This window comes from Glandiceps talaboti, chromosome 3 (genome assembly GCF_964340395.1).
Source record: "Glandiceps talaboti chromosome 3, keGlaTala1.1, whole genome shotgun sequence".
In the NCBI taxonomy this organism is placed as follows: Eukaryota; Metazoa; Hemichordata; class Enteropneusta; family Spengelidae; genus Glandiceps; species Glandiceps talaboti.
In genome coordinates, this window is record NC_135551.1 from 4,884,870 (window position 1) to 4,902,362 (window position 17,493).

The 17,493-nt window shown below is 35.5% G+C and overlaps 2 protein-coding genes across 2 annotated transcripts in view; one reads left to right on the forward strand and one right to left on the reverse strand.

The window, feature by feature from the left end:
• LOC144432706 (uncharacterized) overlaps positions 1-1,794 on the forward strand; it is a 47,949-nt gene extending 46,155 nt beyond the window's left edge. Inside the window, exons 39-41 of the mRNA XM_078120973.1 lie at positions 253-430; positions 1,175-1,278; positions 1,609-1,794. Of these exons, the coding sequence (XP_077977099.1) occupies positions 253-430; positions 1,175-1,278; positions 1,609-1,621 (295 nt within the window). The 3' untranslated portion in view covers positions 1,622-1,794. The remainder of the gene's footprint in view (positions 1-252; positions 431-1,174; positions 1,279-1,608) is intronic.
• A 1,378-nt stretch (positions 1,795-3,172) lies between these two features.
• Positions 3,173-16,964, reverse strand: LOC144432781 (ankyrin repeat and BTB/POZ domain-containing protein 1-like). The gene is made up of 12 exons (XM_078121062.1): positions 16,670-16,964; positions 12,578-12,640; positions 11,260-11,315; positions 9,940-10,111; positions 8,556-8,718; positions 7,879-7,924; positions 7,057-7,173; positions 5,908-6,032; positions 5,393-5,494; positions 5,047-5,211; positions 4,449-4,649; positions 3,173-3,983 (listed from the first exon to the last, which is right to left on the reverse strand). The coding sequence occupies exons 1-12, from the start codon at positions 16,723-16,725 to the stop codon at positions 3,771-3,773; spliced, it is 1,479 nt and encodes a 492-aa protein (XP_077977188.1). The 5' UTR covers positions 16,726-16,964; the 3' UTR covers positions 3,173-3,770.
• Positions 16,965-17,493: the final 529 nt, after the last annotated feature.

Here is a 17,493-nt window from a genome sequence, read left to right on the forward strand (position 1 = left end):
TTCTTTAAAAGGCATGAAGCTCCCAAATGTGTTTACACAATCTTTCCCCAGTCTATAACATGCATCTTCCAAAACCAGCTTTATTGCATTTGCTTAAATGAAGTCTTTATAACTTTTTCTTTATCTGAATGTTTAATAATCAGTCTGTCTATAATCTTACTTTCACCCAGCCTTTGATTTCTTATGCTATTTTTGGTAATATTAAGGAAATTTGATGTTAGGCTTCATTTTGTTTAATGTTCTGATTGACAGGTGTATTCAAAGTGACGTCGACGAGTATATAGCTGATTCACTGACAAAGCATTACACATGGGACGCTTATGACGTAGTCAATCGTTATGATGTAGAAGATGGTGAGGAAGTAACCCTGTATATTCACTGCAAGGTCCATGTGTGCAAGAAGGACGAGGTTGGAACCCGTTGTTATGAGGTATGTTGGAATTGAGAAATAAAGTCTTTAATGTGATCTGCGTTATCAGTCACTAAGCTATACATATGTGCATAACGGAGATTAACGATACAAGTAACTTTGTCCAGTTTGTGACATGCTTGGCCGGACTCTAATTATTTGAATTGTGTGAGATAATTCGGTTGTCGTCCAGTTGATATGACTATCAGTTTTAATTAATAGGCCTTTCCGAAATTTGCCATGGTGGCGCTCTACTTCCTGTATGTGTGTATCGTGGGGCTATACATGGTATAGGTTTTTTGTTTAATCAAAGAGCACTGCTGCTTTCCTCGATGTCTGAACCATACGAAAAACATCCCTGGTTTACACTTCTACAAAATACCAAGGGACAAAGCTCTAAAGAAACGGTACTATGAGGTGATACCCCTCAATTTGGGCGAAGAAGTTGTAGTCTCAATATCCTGTTTGTAGTCTGGAATGACCTATTGTGAAGTTGTGTGATTCTCTAAATTAGTCCTAGATGATACGTCGAAATTACATGTCGCATTGTTCTTCATGAATTAATCTGGAAAGAAGTTCAATTCTTTTACTTTGATTTACATTAGGGAAGTATTTAAGTGACTGCCAAACTTTATATACTCTAGAGGGTATGTATTTTTGTATCTAGTAGGGCTGTTTATTTCTACTGATCAGTTTAGAAAATGCTTTGATGAGTCTGTGATTCATATTCCTTACTGATATGTTAACATGGAATTTTTGTTCAAGGGATGCATTGATCGTAAGCGAAGAACAGCTGAGATAATGGATGCAGATACCTCTCCATCTACAAGCACTTTCATTACCCATGGCCCACTCAAGAAGACATCCAGGTAAGATAATGTATGTATGTATGTATGTATGTATGTATGTATGTATGTATGTATGGCTGGATGGATGGATGGATGGGTGGGTGGGTGGGTAGGTGTATGTATGTATGTATGTATGTATGTATGTATGTATGTATGTATGTATGTATGTATGCGCGTATGTACATGTGAGTCACTGTATTTGTGGGGCTATATTTAAAAAAAACTTATTTGTGAAATTTTTAGAAATAAAGACGTCTAACTGTGTTTACATCCATTGCTGGCATCATATTTTGTTGACAGTAGTTATTAAACTGGAATATTATTTATGTCATTATTTTTTTTTATTTCTAGCTGTGACAACTAGCTAAAAAGGATGTACAAAATGAATCAAGAATATGATATCTCGTCAAACAAACATATTTAATTATATTTCATTTCATCATTTCGTTGAATTTGTCATTTATTGTCTTGTAATTTGAATCATTAGTATTTGATGTACTTTACTTTATGAGATTTGAAGATTTGTCTATGGTATTGGAGATAAGATAAACTCAATATTTGAACTTTAATTTGATGACATGACTTATATTCGCCAAGATTATGAATATTTAAATGGTTGTGGCATTATGTCAATATTCAATTTAAGATGCTCATTTTGGCTTGGTAATCTATATTTACCACATGTCATAATTCTTATTTCAAATGTATGATTGTATTGCTTCAATATTTATATTTATTGGGCAATTTATTGGTGATGGGTGTTCATGAAGGTCTTCATATTCAATTAAAATCATAATATCCAACAAACACATGAATGTGCAATTTCAATTTTGTTTATGTGGTAGAAATGTTGGTTGGCATGGTGTTCTAATTACGATTTAACACGTTACATAAATCCTGCTTTTGATGTGATGTATGTGTATGATGAATATATGAATATGTGACCCTGGGTCACATGAGTACGCCCAGATCTGTGTTGCGTGACGACAATTTGCCCAATACTTGGAAATATTTGGCTAGCAGGGCCGTCCACTTCAATCTTGATTATGGGTGAGCACTCTCATGGTGAGCACCTTTTAAAAAAAATAAGGACATGTCGGAACCCATTCGAGGTACACAATTTCAAACCATGAACATTATTTCAAGCCACAGAGCACTTGAATATCGTCTTTTACTCTCAGTACATTAGTATATGGCTATATTGAATGGTGAACATTTTAACTTACAATATAATATTAAGGCATATATCCTAAGGGCTTATGTCCATGTAATGTTTCTCCTTTAAATGTTTTTGCATTTGTCGATATTGATAATGTACGAATGCTACTGATATGAAAACAATTTCACTTAGCGTATAATCGTGTTTTTGTGTATGTCATATGTCACATCTAAAAGATATGGTGGACAGGTTGTCAAAAATCATATCTATAATGGCAAAGGCTGCAGATAAGAAAGTAGTCAAAAACCATACTCTATTAACTGTCACGGTTGCAGACATGGACAGGTCAATGGCTAGTCAATATCACGTGAACAATAATGCAGGCACTCTAGAATGACTAGCAATTAACTCATTTTATAACTCATTTTTATTAAACGTGGTTGATGAAAGCTATACCAAGAAGTTAATCTTCATAATAACCTGTGTAATATCTATGGCTCTTTAAAATAACGGTGAGATTATTGGACTGAAATACTAGTCTTTAATGATATGAGGAATACCTCTTCATTATCTGATAGACGTGCAAAATTATACAAGTCGTTATTTTTTCAGCAATTCGCCATCAGTTATGTTTGCAAATGCAATAACCGTATTATTATCTGTTGTAGAAATCACATTTTTCAGATCGATTTCATCTTCGTTTTTGTATGTACTGGTGCGTTCAAGAGCAAAATATGTTTTACCATTGCTTGACCAGAGTGCACAGGATATATATAGGCACTTATCAAATGTTGCACATGAAAAACAAAAAAGAATGGCAGACAGGCATATATTAAGTAAATGGGCACATTTTATGCAGTTTCAGTATTTATTGGTGACACAGGACGATTTGCAAAACTCAACTGTACCATTGAAAATGGCTTGGTTAATTGAAGTGACAATTGCTCATCCAAGAGCAAAACATCTGTGGGAAGTCTGTGGGCGACCTGTCTGTTGAATGTAGCCCTACTGTCTTAGTGAACTTTGTTTGGAGCAGACTTGCTTTGCATGAGTGACTGAATGATGCCTGTCTGTCTGGTGGTTGTAATGAACATTGCTGAATAGGATGAACGTTTTTGACTAGCTATAAAAATTGTTATTTAACATAAAAAATTCTAGTGATGGCGCCATTATGGTCATATATATTATGAATTTATGGCGACAGCAGTACCAGTTCCTCAACATCGAAAGACATGTTGTACAGTTTGCACTAACAAATTCCTATTTCAGTATGCAAGAAAAGTAACTATCACAGACTATACAGTTACAAATCAACATACCGCCATACTATTACATCGGGATAACCTACTAAGCATCAACCAAATTCCACACCCAATTGAATCAAAAGATTATCTAACATATTCAGTTTCTCATTTTCTTCTTCCATATCGCTGTATGTTTGTACGCTGCCTGTGATGCGGAAGCGTATGTCGTCAACGATCATGATGGCATCCCGATCGGTTTCTCTTCTTTTTGCACTAACGATATCTCCTCTGATCAAGTCAGCAAACTCCTTCGTGTGAACAATCTAATATAACAGTCATGATAACAATAAAGCAATTTAGTACAGTATTTTATATTGTGTATCTTATTAAATCAAATCACTTTCCCTGGCTATGCTGAGTTTTAGGGCATACTTTTTGCTGCATATTCAATAAGTACTCACAATATCCTAATTACTGCAGCATTCATACTTACAATTAATTGATTGATTGATTGTATTATCTGTATTAAAATATAACTTCTAACTTGTCCGATGGTGTAATTGTAAAACCAATCACGGTTAATATGATAAATGAATATGTATGTGACATGGATAAAACTATGAAAATCAAAGTATATTTCTGTATTATTAGGCCATACGAATAAAAGTAGGTGAATCTAAATATAAATGTACATATCCTCTCGTGCAACGAAAATGCGTACATGTGTACATACAAGAATACAAACTTAAAGACGTCCATTAGAAATAAAACGACACTTTTCACTGTACCTTGAAAAATATCTTAGCCATGAATTTAGCACACTGGCCCTCTAGCCAAGGTACTCCAAAGATTCGTGAAGCTTTCAGAACTGGGACCACGTTATACTCATCAAGATTTTCTGCTATTACGTTAGCACTTATTCTTTTCAGGCCTGGTAATAGGTATCGATCTGCCACACACATCACATCATAGGCCTCTTGAGGAGAAATCTACAGATAGAGAAGAAAGTCAGTTGTCTGTCATTCACATCGCGTGATAGGCCAATTGTGGAGAAATCTAAGATACAGAATGAAGTGGTGAGTCAGCGGTCTGTCATGCAAAGCATACCATAGTGCCTAAACAGAAATCAACAGATCGAGAATAAAATGCTAAGTCAGTGGTCTGCCATACACAACACATATAGGCCACTTGAGGAATGTACTATGGAAAAGAAACAAAAGAAAAATAACCCCCTTTCCCCCGCACATTAGTTGAAAGTGCTTGCTTGGTGAGCACAATTAGTCTTTTGCACTTTGAGATTGAAAACAAAAAAAACCAAAAACAGCTATCATTTTCCTCCTCCATCCCCATTCGACTATTTTCACTTGTGTTAAAGAAGGTCTTTACCTGTGGTTTCTCTGTGTACAGATACTGAACAACTTTGCTAAAGACAAGGGCTGAGACGTCTTGTAGGACCATCACTGGTATCTTCTCTTTTGAATCTGTCTCCGACTCAGAAAAATGATCAGTCAACAACGCATTGAAATAATCACTACGACAACATAAGAAAATCTGGTTTAGAAAAAAAAGAAAGATGTGTCACCAACATAGTTACTTTAATTTTGCGTTATTCTTGATTTTTACGATGAGATACTGCCTGTAATATAGGTAAGCAGGGATATCACATGCTAGGTGGTGGCGTGGGTACATCCCATTAGTGCTGACAGTTTTGTGTATATATGTTACTACATACCTTGTGACAGTAGAAATCGTAACCTTCCACAGAAATACAAATGTCAGCATAGAAGGGCTCTTTATGGTCTTCAACACGGATTGGTGCCTTAGAGCAGATATCCTGTTATCGCAGAATAATAAATAAGACAACTATTTCATCACTGTGGTTTTTTAATGTGGTAGGTAGGTAAAATCAGAGTTTCCGAGGCATTTTACCATGGCCCAACATCAAAGTTGTAGAACAAGGTGTTTATTGACCCCAATCCCCTTTCCCCATCTTCTGTAATGTTAACAGAGTTGTGAAACATTATGGTACAACAGACAGGGATAGAATAATTTATAATATCTTACCACAACTAGCTATTGTACTGTTATTGGACACCATTAACAAATCAACAGTGCCAATATACAGTAAAGTGGTGCACAGTACCCAGCAACCTCTCTGATTTTCAACCTCCTTTAATGGGTTCACATGTATGATGACGCAATAAACAAGTACTTGATTTATTGTTGTAGTTGTGCTTTTTTACTTACCCAATTAATATTCAGATTTGGAATGGCCCTTTCAGCTAGTTGTCCCAAATCATTGTGTAACTGTACATTCTCATCACCGGATTCAAAACTGACCACTTCCTCATTTGTACCTGGTTTAACACTCACTTTAAGTTTTATAATAAGATAACAAAAATGCAAAAATTAAAATTCAGATTGACACACCTGAATAGAACATATGGTGATGCATATATATATATATATATATATATATATATATATATATATATATGCCTAAGTGCTCTCTATGAGTTTATACACACTATGCAACATACGAGACACTAAACATTAAAGTGTCATTAGTTCACAGTAGTTCTTTAAAAGTATTTTTAACGCCAAGGAAATACAAGTCTGATATGAGGCTTTGTTAGGTTGTGTCAAAACCCTTATGTCAGGTATATTGGCTGGCTAAAACTACATGTATACAAATAGCATGGAATGATACTTATCCAGGTTTGTAGCATAATTGTAATATGCAATGTTTTGTCTCATATTTCTATAGCAGCAGATCAAGTGACATAAAGTACATTATCTAAGTAATAGAATGATCAGAAAATTATTAATGCATTTTATTTGAACTCCTACAACTGTCACAATGGTTTATGTACTGTAACATATGCAAAATATATTGGTGAGAATGAAAATACAGATAGTGTCGTATCAGATCGGCACCAGTCTCAATATCCATAAAGTTTAAGTAAATAAGATCAGACACGTGGTTTCCAAAATCGTATTGCTGTTTATTGGAATTGTATTTCTGAAAGCAATTCTCATAAATACGGTTGTTATCTTAAAAAATTATTAAATATAAAATATAAAATTGTCAATGAAGACATAACTGTTGATACCTCATTCATACTGTAGTATGCACCTGTCTCTTGTGGCATCAACAAATACATATACATGTATATATGTCATGAACTGCTGTACTATAATAACCCTTTTAATGGAAGGATGATATTGTTTTCCTATCGCTTTCAATTTTCATTTTTTTAAATCTAAGAACTGACAACGTACCACGCAGATGTGAAAATCACACCCTTATATTATGACCACTTTACTTCTAATTGAAGACAATTCTTGGAGAAGTATAGAATTCAAATTCATTAATTCAGACTGCGGATTCCTTACCTATCAGGCCAGGTTTATTCAGAGAGTCGTTAATAATCCTCATTAAATCAGTGAGTTGCCATTGTTTGGCCATTCTCATCACGTCTTGAACTTTATATGCTAGGATGTCGACTGATCCTGTTGTAATGGGGTAGAAAAATAGTAACATTGGCACTGTAGCACAATTATCCGACTTTTTATATTGAAAATTATCATATCCTAGGAAACACCGTGGGTACATGTAGCACCCTTTCAAATATTGTGGCAATAAGTAGTCAGGAATACCTTGTAAATTTAAGTTAAACACACCAACTACACTGTCTTGATATCCCCCCCCCCATAAACACATACAATGATAACACCGAACAGCCTTGGCTCAAAAATATTAATCAGAGGGATAGAGTTGATGCTAATATATATAACATATAAAGCTATATCTGAACAATACAATACAAAACACGTTAATGTACAAATATACTCGATATAGGCAACATTGAATGATCGTATACAATTATGAAAGCTCACAGTTCAGCATTAGGAATGAAAGTCAAAATGTTGTTATTGATTACCAGGATAAAATGCAGGAAGACATAAATGACACATTGTCAATTTATTTTATAAAATGAGTTGTATTCATACACGTGACAATTTTTGTAATCCTGCTTTATGGTGTCAACTGACGTCAAATTTCGTTATAATCTGGTTTTGTACAACTGTCCAATGAAATATTCTAATACCTAAAATACACGCGAGATGTTATCGTTGTTTCAACTCCTCTGTACTACTTCTAACTAAATATTAGAGCAGTGAGTGACTAATATGATCACTTGAACTAGTACTAACCCGTGTACAGATACTGAAGAATGGCGCCAAATGTCTTCGATCCGACCTTCAATGCAATGGTACAGTGTATGGTAAACACATTTATTTCTTGTCAGCAATATTATCAACAAGAAAAATGTTAACACTTGGGCACCACTCTGTTTTGGCTGATGATATTGAGTGCCATCCACTTACATGTATATATTACACCCAATCGCCCATTTCAGAATATACGTAAGTTAATTTCACCAGTTCATGAAATGGGCAATCTTGCTGCCCAGGTCATGTAATGGGTAAAGGAAAACTGCGTGGTATGACATCGCTAATTTCTATAACACATAAACAAACATGTTAACATTGATATTACATTGAAACCTAATAATGAAAGGTGGTGCGGGTGATATCAAGCGAGTCAAAGCAGTAAATAAAATACTGAGACTGACGTCAGACAACTCTCTCCGATTATGCCGGCACATTTCACGGTAACTCACTATCCATTTTTGCCTACACATTTCATGAATTAGGCAGTTTCTCTGATGGGGTGTAACATATACACACATAACTAATGATTCACACCTGCAATGCTATCAATGGATTACAGTCTCTCGCAAATGTCTTCAGTATGTATAGCTCAAAACCTCACAAAGTTACCACTCCTGCTTTGAGGGATTTGAAAGAAACAGTCAGCGATCACCTACCAGTTGGCGTTTGAGAGAAACAGTAGTTTTATTGTTCCACTCTTTTTGTAGCATCTCTTTGAAGTAATTTGACCTGACAGCTAAGATGCAGCGATGGGCAGTGAATATTTCCCCATCATTAACCTCAAAAGAAATATCTTCGTAATTGCCACGGTCAAGTAATCTGTTGAACATGAATTGACAGATTTTCAATATTTAAAATATGAAAGACACTTTTAAAACGTTCTCTTTTTGAGAATAGGGAAAATGAAGGGTGTGTTATGTTTTTGTTTTAACAAAAGCCAAGGATGTGGAATCTAATCTGATTGATGTGTTCTCAGGATATTGACTAATGTACATTTAGGAACTGAAATAATAATGTCTAGTTGGTTAGTTAATGCTGAAGTTTAACAAATGTTTCAAAATCTTTTCTCTGAACGCAATTATGTATTTACCATTAGAAATGTAATTTTGTGTACATTTTATGAAGATATGATTATCCTCAGCTAAAGGCACACAATGAAATAAATCTGAAACTAGGTGTACAGTAGCTATCCTTGTTTAGCTGCATGTGCACTAGCTACAATTTAAAAAAATGCTTTTGTTAAACATAATGACGTAATCGTATATCGTACGTCCTGGACAATATTGAATCACGTATGGGTAAATGTATTTATGTAGCCATATATATATATATATATATATATATATATATATATATATATATATATATATATATATATATATATATATATATATATATATATATATATATATATATATATAATATGGCATCCAATCAAATTCATTTCGGGGTTCACATCCAACACCCGGCCCCCCAACTCACGTGACCCCAAGTTCATTATGTTGCTGTCCTACTTATTGATACGGGGGCCTCCAATGCGTCCTCTTTTCAGTGAATATGTTGTAATTAGTTGTATCAAAAAAATAATATTCCAGCTAGTATAGTGTAATAGTCTATTGAAACGCCCCTTTAAACTTAAGTTCTGTACAAAGAAAACATTATTGTGAAAAGAAAAGGCTAGAAACTATGTGTGTGGGCTAGTTTTGTATTATCTCTAAGTCCCTCTCTCTTTTTCTCTCATAGTTAAATAGCTAAAGTTGAGGAAAGGGTGAACAGTGCATGTCAGTAGTATTCTGACAGGTGGTTGTAAATGGTTACTTCATTCAGTTTACTACAAACTCAACGTCCAGTCTTACAGTAAGTCCCGTGAGAAGTTAATCAAATCATCCAATTTATATCATTGTTCCAATACTATTAAACTACCACTGTCTGTAATAAGAACCTAATACCATGCTAAAGAAAGCAATTTGACTATACAGAGGATAGATAAATGATAGAAGTGGAAGAAGGGATTAACCAATTGCTACTGGCAAGTCTTACTTTCTAAGGAACTCCTGAATAGTATTTCTTTTCATGTACATAGGCTTAATATGTGTGATATCTCTTCTCTTAAACACGCCTTGGTAAAACCTGAGAACATCACGAGTCCTGGCATTGAGAGCTCCATGCCAACACCGTTCAAAATCAAATGTCTCCATTTGACACTTGGCACCTGGAAGTTAAATGTGTAATTATCATTTCCCATTAAAATATATTATAGCTACATGTACGTTTATGTGATCCTGTAAAGATTGTTTTAACTTACATTTTGACTCTGGGACTAATTTTCCTGACAAATCAAAGTTCAAAACTGCTAGGCAGTAACCGCAACTGGAATGTTTTGTTGAAATGTTTAGTGAGGTACCGGTGCAATAACGTAATAGTAATATCGTACACCATTAACTGTAATGCATAACATGTGGGTAAACACATGTTGTAGCTGTGTACACGATAATACAAATCAAATGATTTATTGAGTCCGCACCCACAAATCAGCACTTGCAACGGCGATCATAATTTCAAACTGTTTTTTTTCTGTACGAGGAAAATATCGACCACTGATTAACATGTACAATATCTAATTATTGGCATTTCAACAATTTTCAGCGCATACATTGTAGTTGCCTGATCGAAAATGATACTCTAGTTACAACTAGTGCAATCTTAAAATGATTGCAGTTTCAAAACCAAGTTGTTGCTCAACATTTATACTTGCCATTACACTATCTACAAATAATATTGACCGTTAATCACCAGATATAATTGTCCAGTGTTAGTGAATATATCTATAGCTATTAAGTGAAAAAAGATTGTAGACATGTCATTGGATGAAGTTCAATCGCTTATGTATGCTATACCATAGAACTCGGTGCATTTCCTGGAATCCTTGAACTATTCTCTGTAGCGATATCTTCACGAGCATAGTGAGTGAATGTTCAGCAAAGAACGCTGCAAGCACAAATATCCCCAAGTACCCACATTGGAACTCATGCAGATAGGGTTCTGTTTATACTATTGCATATGTTTCCGAATGTAATAGAAATTGTCGTAGAAATTATACCAGACGATCACGCCCTAATTTGTATATCATAAATACCTGCATAATATAAAATAGTGTTTTCGGTACTGCACTGCAGTCCAAATACTATTACCACTAGTTTATGCGCACACCAGTGTTAATAATCACTAGTAAATATATAGTAGTGTAACTTTTTTTGATGTAAAATATAAGATCAATAAGCCACCTTCATTGGTTTGCAAGCAAATAGGTGTATAGAAACATTCTGGGAAAATGAATACAATGACTTGGTATAGGCTTACCACGACTCAGTAGATACTCTACCACGTTTACATGACCACATAGGCAGGCATAATACCTAGTGACACAAAAGAAATGGAGAAGTCAAAGAATATGCAGTTTACATGTTATGTGCTTCAATTTTCAATAGAACTAATTCCATGCATATAATCACATTTGTATTCGTAAAATGCATGTTTTCATTGTTTAATATACACATTTGTATAGGTAAAAAATCAATGTTTGTATTTGTAAATTTTCTGTTACTCTATATTCGTCAATGGAGCTACGCATCAATATGTAGTGGTATTTGTTAAAGTTACATTTGTATTTTTGATTTCAATATTGTTAATGAGGAATCATTTTGTATTCGTAAATAACAGTTGCTTTAATGAACTTGTGTTCATGATATTAGACGAATATTATAGGTGCTTGGCGCAACCTTATGTCTACATGCTTCAATCATATATGTCTATTGTACACGAAAGTGTCATTTGTATGCATGGCACGCAAGCGTATTGCCATTCAAGTGAAATTTACATAATTATGCTTATAAAACATCCATTTCTGAGCTTAAACTTCAATTAGTTTGTGTAAAATTTATATAATGTTTGTGCGTAGACATGAATTCTTATTCATGAGTCATGTTTGATATGCATGTACAACTTACAATCTCTTGATGTGAATCACGTGATTGTGGTCGTCGTTAATCGTCGTCACTGTATTGTAAGTAGTCCTGCCTGTACATGGAGTAAGTTGAACGGGACAATGTGATGCAGAATCGAATCCCAACTTCCTCTGTTTGCAAGCAGGTCTAGATCGTAAACTTCAGCAACTTAGGGATGTATGTCGCAATATTTCAGAGGGGTAAATCAATGTACTAGCTGTGTAATACAAAATCGACTCCCAACTTTCTCTGTCCATACTCTAGATCATTGTAAGTTACAGCAGCTTGTACGTTGATTGGTATAGCTGTTTTGAACTTGGGCTGCACACCACGCCTGAAACTTTGGGGTGTATGTGACTAACACCGTTACCAGTCTCTTAGGATAGGTTAGTAGTAACTGGGGAAAATAGCAAACTAAAGCTGACCACATTTGTCACGAAATTTGAAACGAATAACAAATTCAAATCATACTTGAAGATTAAGAGACTTAAAAAATCATCTCCCAATGGACTGGTGCCATTCTAACTTAGCATGTAAAAATATTGAGAACTTCAATATGGGCGTTAATGGCTTCAGATCAAGGAGCTGTCAGGTCTCCTCATAAAGGACAGATTACCATCCTAACCTTATACACAAACACTGCTATTGGGGGAGAAATGTCATTCAAAACTTACAGTGGAGTACTGTTCCATATATCTCTGATGTATAAATTAATTCGTTTTTTCTCCACCAGATACCTACAGGAGATGAAAAGGGGGTCAAATGTCAATGTTTGTAGACATAGATCATAGTGTAGCCTTTACACGAAGCTTTGCAAAATTGTGTAAATTTTTGTATTTCAGTGTACATGGTCATGAAAGAAAGTAGAGCTCAGTTTGTTTCGTTGGATGTTTTGGTTGCAATTGAAGTCAACAATCAAAAAATATACGTCAACACTCATAAATATGTTATCCATGGATAACCTGGCGTGCTACATCGATCAACATTCAACTGTTCTCTTGAAATAATTTCATTTTTACCAATATCAACTACATGACATTGTACACAACATGTCGATTGAAGGCCAATCATATGGTGTGTTATATGTACATTAGAATGGACGATGCATCGTGTGGCTCCACCCTCACTGGCTTCCTCTCTCCGGACTGTATCAATCTCAACAACTGGCAACTTCACAGATTTAGGCCCCACCCTTAATTGGTGACTACAAGGTCATACAGAGGTCGTCATGTAGATCAAAAATCAAATATGTACAATAGCTTCTGTGTCTGGTGATAAAAACGAATGTTGCCATGGTGACACATGTCAATCACACGGTTGAAGGCATTGAGACACCATGTGCAACGTAAACACACACACACACACACACATACACACACACACACCTGAAGATCTTCTGTTAGGCCAATAACATTGTTTTACACCCAATCAAGCTGCTTAACACTGCCACTGACCTATCAGTAACATAAGGTGAACAAAAGGTGCACCAATGGCATTGTAGCACAACTGTAAAGTTTCTAAAAATGTTTATCCACCTGCTGATCTATGCTAGGTATTACTATAGGTGTTCATTGGCTGAATGATTATCTTGTTACCTATCCAACCCTGTTGTTATATTTGCAATATACGCGATCATTTGGGTCTCGCTATGGGCGTGGTCTTATTGGTAGGTATATTTGCATATATTTTTGAATGTTTATTCATTTGTTTATTAATACATGTTATCTTTGCAATATACGTGATCATTTGGCTGTTGCTATGGGCGCGGTCTTCTTGCTAGGTATATCTACATACATTATTGAACGTTTATTCATTTGTCTATTAATCCCTGTTGTTTTCTTTGCAATATATGTGATCATTTGGGGGATCACGAAAGCCGAGTGAAGTTGAGGATGGCAAGCTTTCCGTGCTGAGAATAGAAGGCGGGCATTTCAACAACATTTTTGCATAAATCGTGAAATTCCAGGACTATACGCTTACGGAATGCATTTAGTTTAAATATGGTGTGTTCTGTGACTGAACATCCGGTCTGGCAGCCTTGCGATAACATGTGCGATTTACCTGTCGTATGTGTCATATGTTGGGTGTTTACTTGGTTATGTTATAGATTATCAATTTTCGCCACCATTACTGGTAAAATCGTCTGAATACATCACATTTTACAGAAAATGAATGGTAAAGAAAACATAAGAAGCCGTGTCGATATTGGCTAAATGGGACATCGAACGAACAACAGCCTACCGGTCTGGCTTGAGATAAACATCGATCAATACAAAATTCATGTCAGCTCGGTACAGGTCAGGTACAGTCAGATCAGGTATTTTAAGGTATCGACTGCATTTTATTTGAAGGTTCACATTCAGATTCAAAGATGTGAAATACGTCACTATGTTTGTTGAAGATTTTTGATTAGTCGTTTTCCTTTTATCATTCTCAGCAATTCGCCATGTTTTTTTAAAATCAAAAATGCCTCACAATTAATGTCTCCTGAATCACCATTTTTTGCATTGATATCCCATTCATTCTTGGACGTACTGGTGCATTCGAATTCAAGAGCAAGAAAAAAAAACGTTTTGCCCTTGCTTGGTATAGGACGTCTGCAGGCACTTTTAAAATGTTGGATCCAAACAAAAAATATGGCAGATGCTCATATCAGCAAATCATCGCATTTCATGCATTTTCAGTATTTATTGATGACAGGACAATTTGCACATATAATACATACCATTGCAATATGTTCAGGACAAGAGTGTATGAAAATGGCGTGGCAAAATGAAGTGACAATTGCTTGTTCAAGAACAAAATATATTGGGAAGTCAGCGGGCGACCTGTCTGTTGAACGTAGCTATATTTTCGTGTTCACATTCAAGCCCTTCCGTGAATTACTGAATGGTGACTGTCTGTCTGATGATTGTAATGACAACTGCTGAACATGATGAATGTTTTTGACACATACTAATATCTATTAGTATGTACATACTATCTTTTCTCAATTCTAAGAGCTTATTCTCCAACTCGAGACAGTTGGTATAATCATAGTCTACGTTTCTCCTACTTGTGGTTTTTTGTTGATACATGCTTTTGATGTGCTATGTATAGTAATTTCAACATGACCCTGGAGCCAACTTCACACACATGATGTATCTTAGACATATCCGGAATGTATCAAGAATGTACAAAAAACAAGAACACGCACCAACTTTATGTGAGACATCAGTATCTGCCACCATGGCATACCAAGAGCAGTCTGCAAAAATTGATCACAGCATACTGAAAATCAATGACTTCCACATACATCCTAACTTTGTCAAGATGTCATGTTTAAATTTACGTTAACATGTTCCAGATTAAAAGGTCAATGGTTATTCAGTGGGCCATATAATAAAAACATCTGTATAAATTAATAGTAGCAACACTGTGTGTAATATTAAGAATCTCAAGAATATCAAATCTACCCTTATTTTCAATGTTTCATATGAATAATGAAAATCATGCTCTAATATATATTGATACAATATATGTTGTATCAAAAGTCAATGAAATGTGGCACGAACAATCAGGTCCGGTAACCGGTTTAATTGGATATCTACGATGTCTCTGGTCAAACCAAAGAAGAGGAAGTTTTCTTTCTTGTTTGTTATCAAACAGTAGGGTATATGTTGAAACCACAGACAAAGAAGAAATAAATTTCATTCATTCATTCATTCATTCATTCATTCATTCATTCATTCATTCATTCAAATTGTTTGTATAAAAGGGTGAACAGATTATTGTTATACAAGACAGATGTGGGTGGAACATGTAATAGATACCGTCCACAGACTCATACCGCTCGGCCATTATGACGTCTGAGGATGGTATATATATTTTATACCCAAGAGACAATCCGCGTAGCATTTCTTATACACCTTTTCCTGTAGACTAATCATTGACTCATGCCCTGATTCGCACATATCAGTCACACCTGTTACGTGATGTAATCTCTGGCTATGTCGCAAATGAAATTTGAATAAAAAAGTCTGATGCCATGGTAATTTTAACGCCTTTCATTCACATACCTATCTCTGCTTGGATGCAACCAGCTCTGGTTGGAATGCTGGACGTATGGGTGCATCCATTTTCCTGGTATAAACCTTACCCAATTTGAATTTCGTGTTGATTGTTTTGTTAGAAGAACTTTTCACTCGGTATATTGTTTGCCTCGAAAATGTGTCACTTGGACAAGTCATGTTGCATTTATTGATCATCATAAAATATCGTCTTTTATGAAGTTTTACAGGAATTGTCAAATCCTATGAATATCGACTGCACTATAGATATGGGCAGACCAAAATTCAAACAGAGGCAAGTAGAACTAGGGGATGGGACTCAGGGGCAGTGCCAGTGGCTAGCTCTTGTAAGGGTGAGCGGCCAATATATTCAAACCCAAGACATCCTTTTAGACCAATTTTGACACAAAACCAATACCCCATTTAAGACCATTAGATGTCTTCAGAAGATCAAATTTCAGACCAAAATACATTTGGGGTAGTTCTATAGTAACGGAAGGTGGATTACAAAATGTAGTTGACACTCTTTTACATTTGTTTCCTTCAGGAGAAAATATTTCTGGGCAATTATTCACAGTTACACAGTTATGATTTAGTGCAGGGCAGCGGACCACATTTTAGACAAAACAAAATCACAAATAATGAAGTTACACTCCTCGTCTAAAACACAACAACCCAGATCATGGGAGGGGTGTTTGCTTTACACGGGGTACTTACTTAACGCTTGGTAAATCCCCTCTCTTACAGCTTGAAAACAGTTTTTGTACATCCATGGAGATTGGGAATCCCTTTGCCTACGATCATTCGATGTACAGTATTAGAGAAGGCTTCTTTGCTGACCCACTTTTTGTTAAAGCGTAGACGATAAGTTAATCTGTGGTTTTCCTGTGTTAACGTCGAGTCTAGGTGTCTGTTAGTGTTTTACAGGTGATCGGCTGTCACTCGTCTTCTTTGTTTTGAAGGCTTTCAAGCAGTTGTGAACTCGTTAAGCTGCAATAAGGACGACACCAATTCAGTACAAACAAACGTTATTAATGAAAGGAAAAACAGGAAGTGACGAAACAAGGTCAAGGAATTAAACGAGGAAGTAATAACTGTCTATCTACTCACTAGGCAACTGTCACGGATCATGTGGTGATCGCGATATATTTCCTACAGACATAACAAAGCCCCACCTGATGACGTATGGCGTCACATTGTTCTACAATGTTTATATTGGGAGGAGTGAATAGGGAAGTGCAATCTGATTAAAATCTGATGTGGTGAAAGCGGCTAGACGCCTTTATTTACCTCTATTTCGATCGGAAAGGCGGCGATCACTCGGAACAATACAAAAGACATGAAACGATGGAAAGAGATGTAAATAAAGGCATCTAAAGCCATCTGGCTGCTTTCACTAGATTTTAATCTGATTGTGGAAAAGGTGAGAACAGTATGTGTAAATTCCCAGCTGGATCACATTACTAAGCCTACGCACTAACATAGTTATTATACCTGAATGATACTGACAGGAAGTCAATGGAAACACAACTTTTACTGCC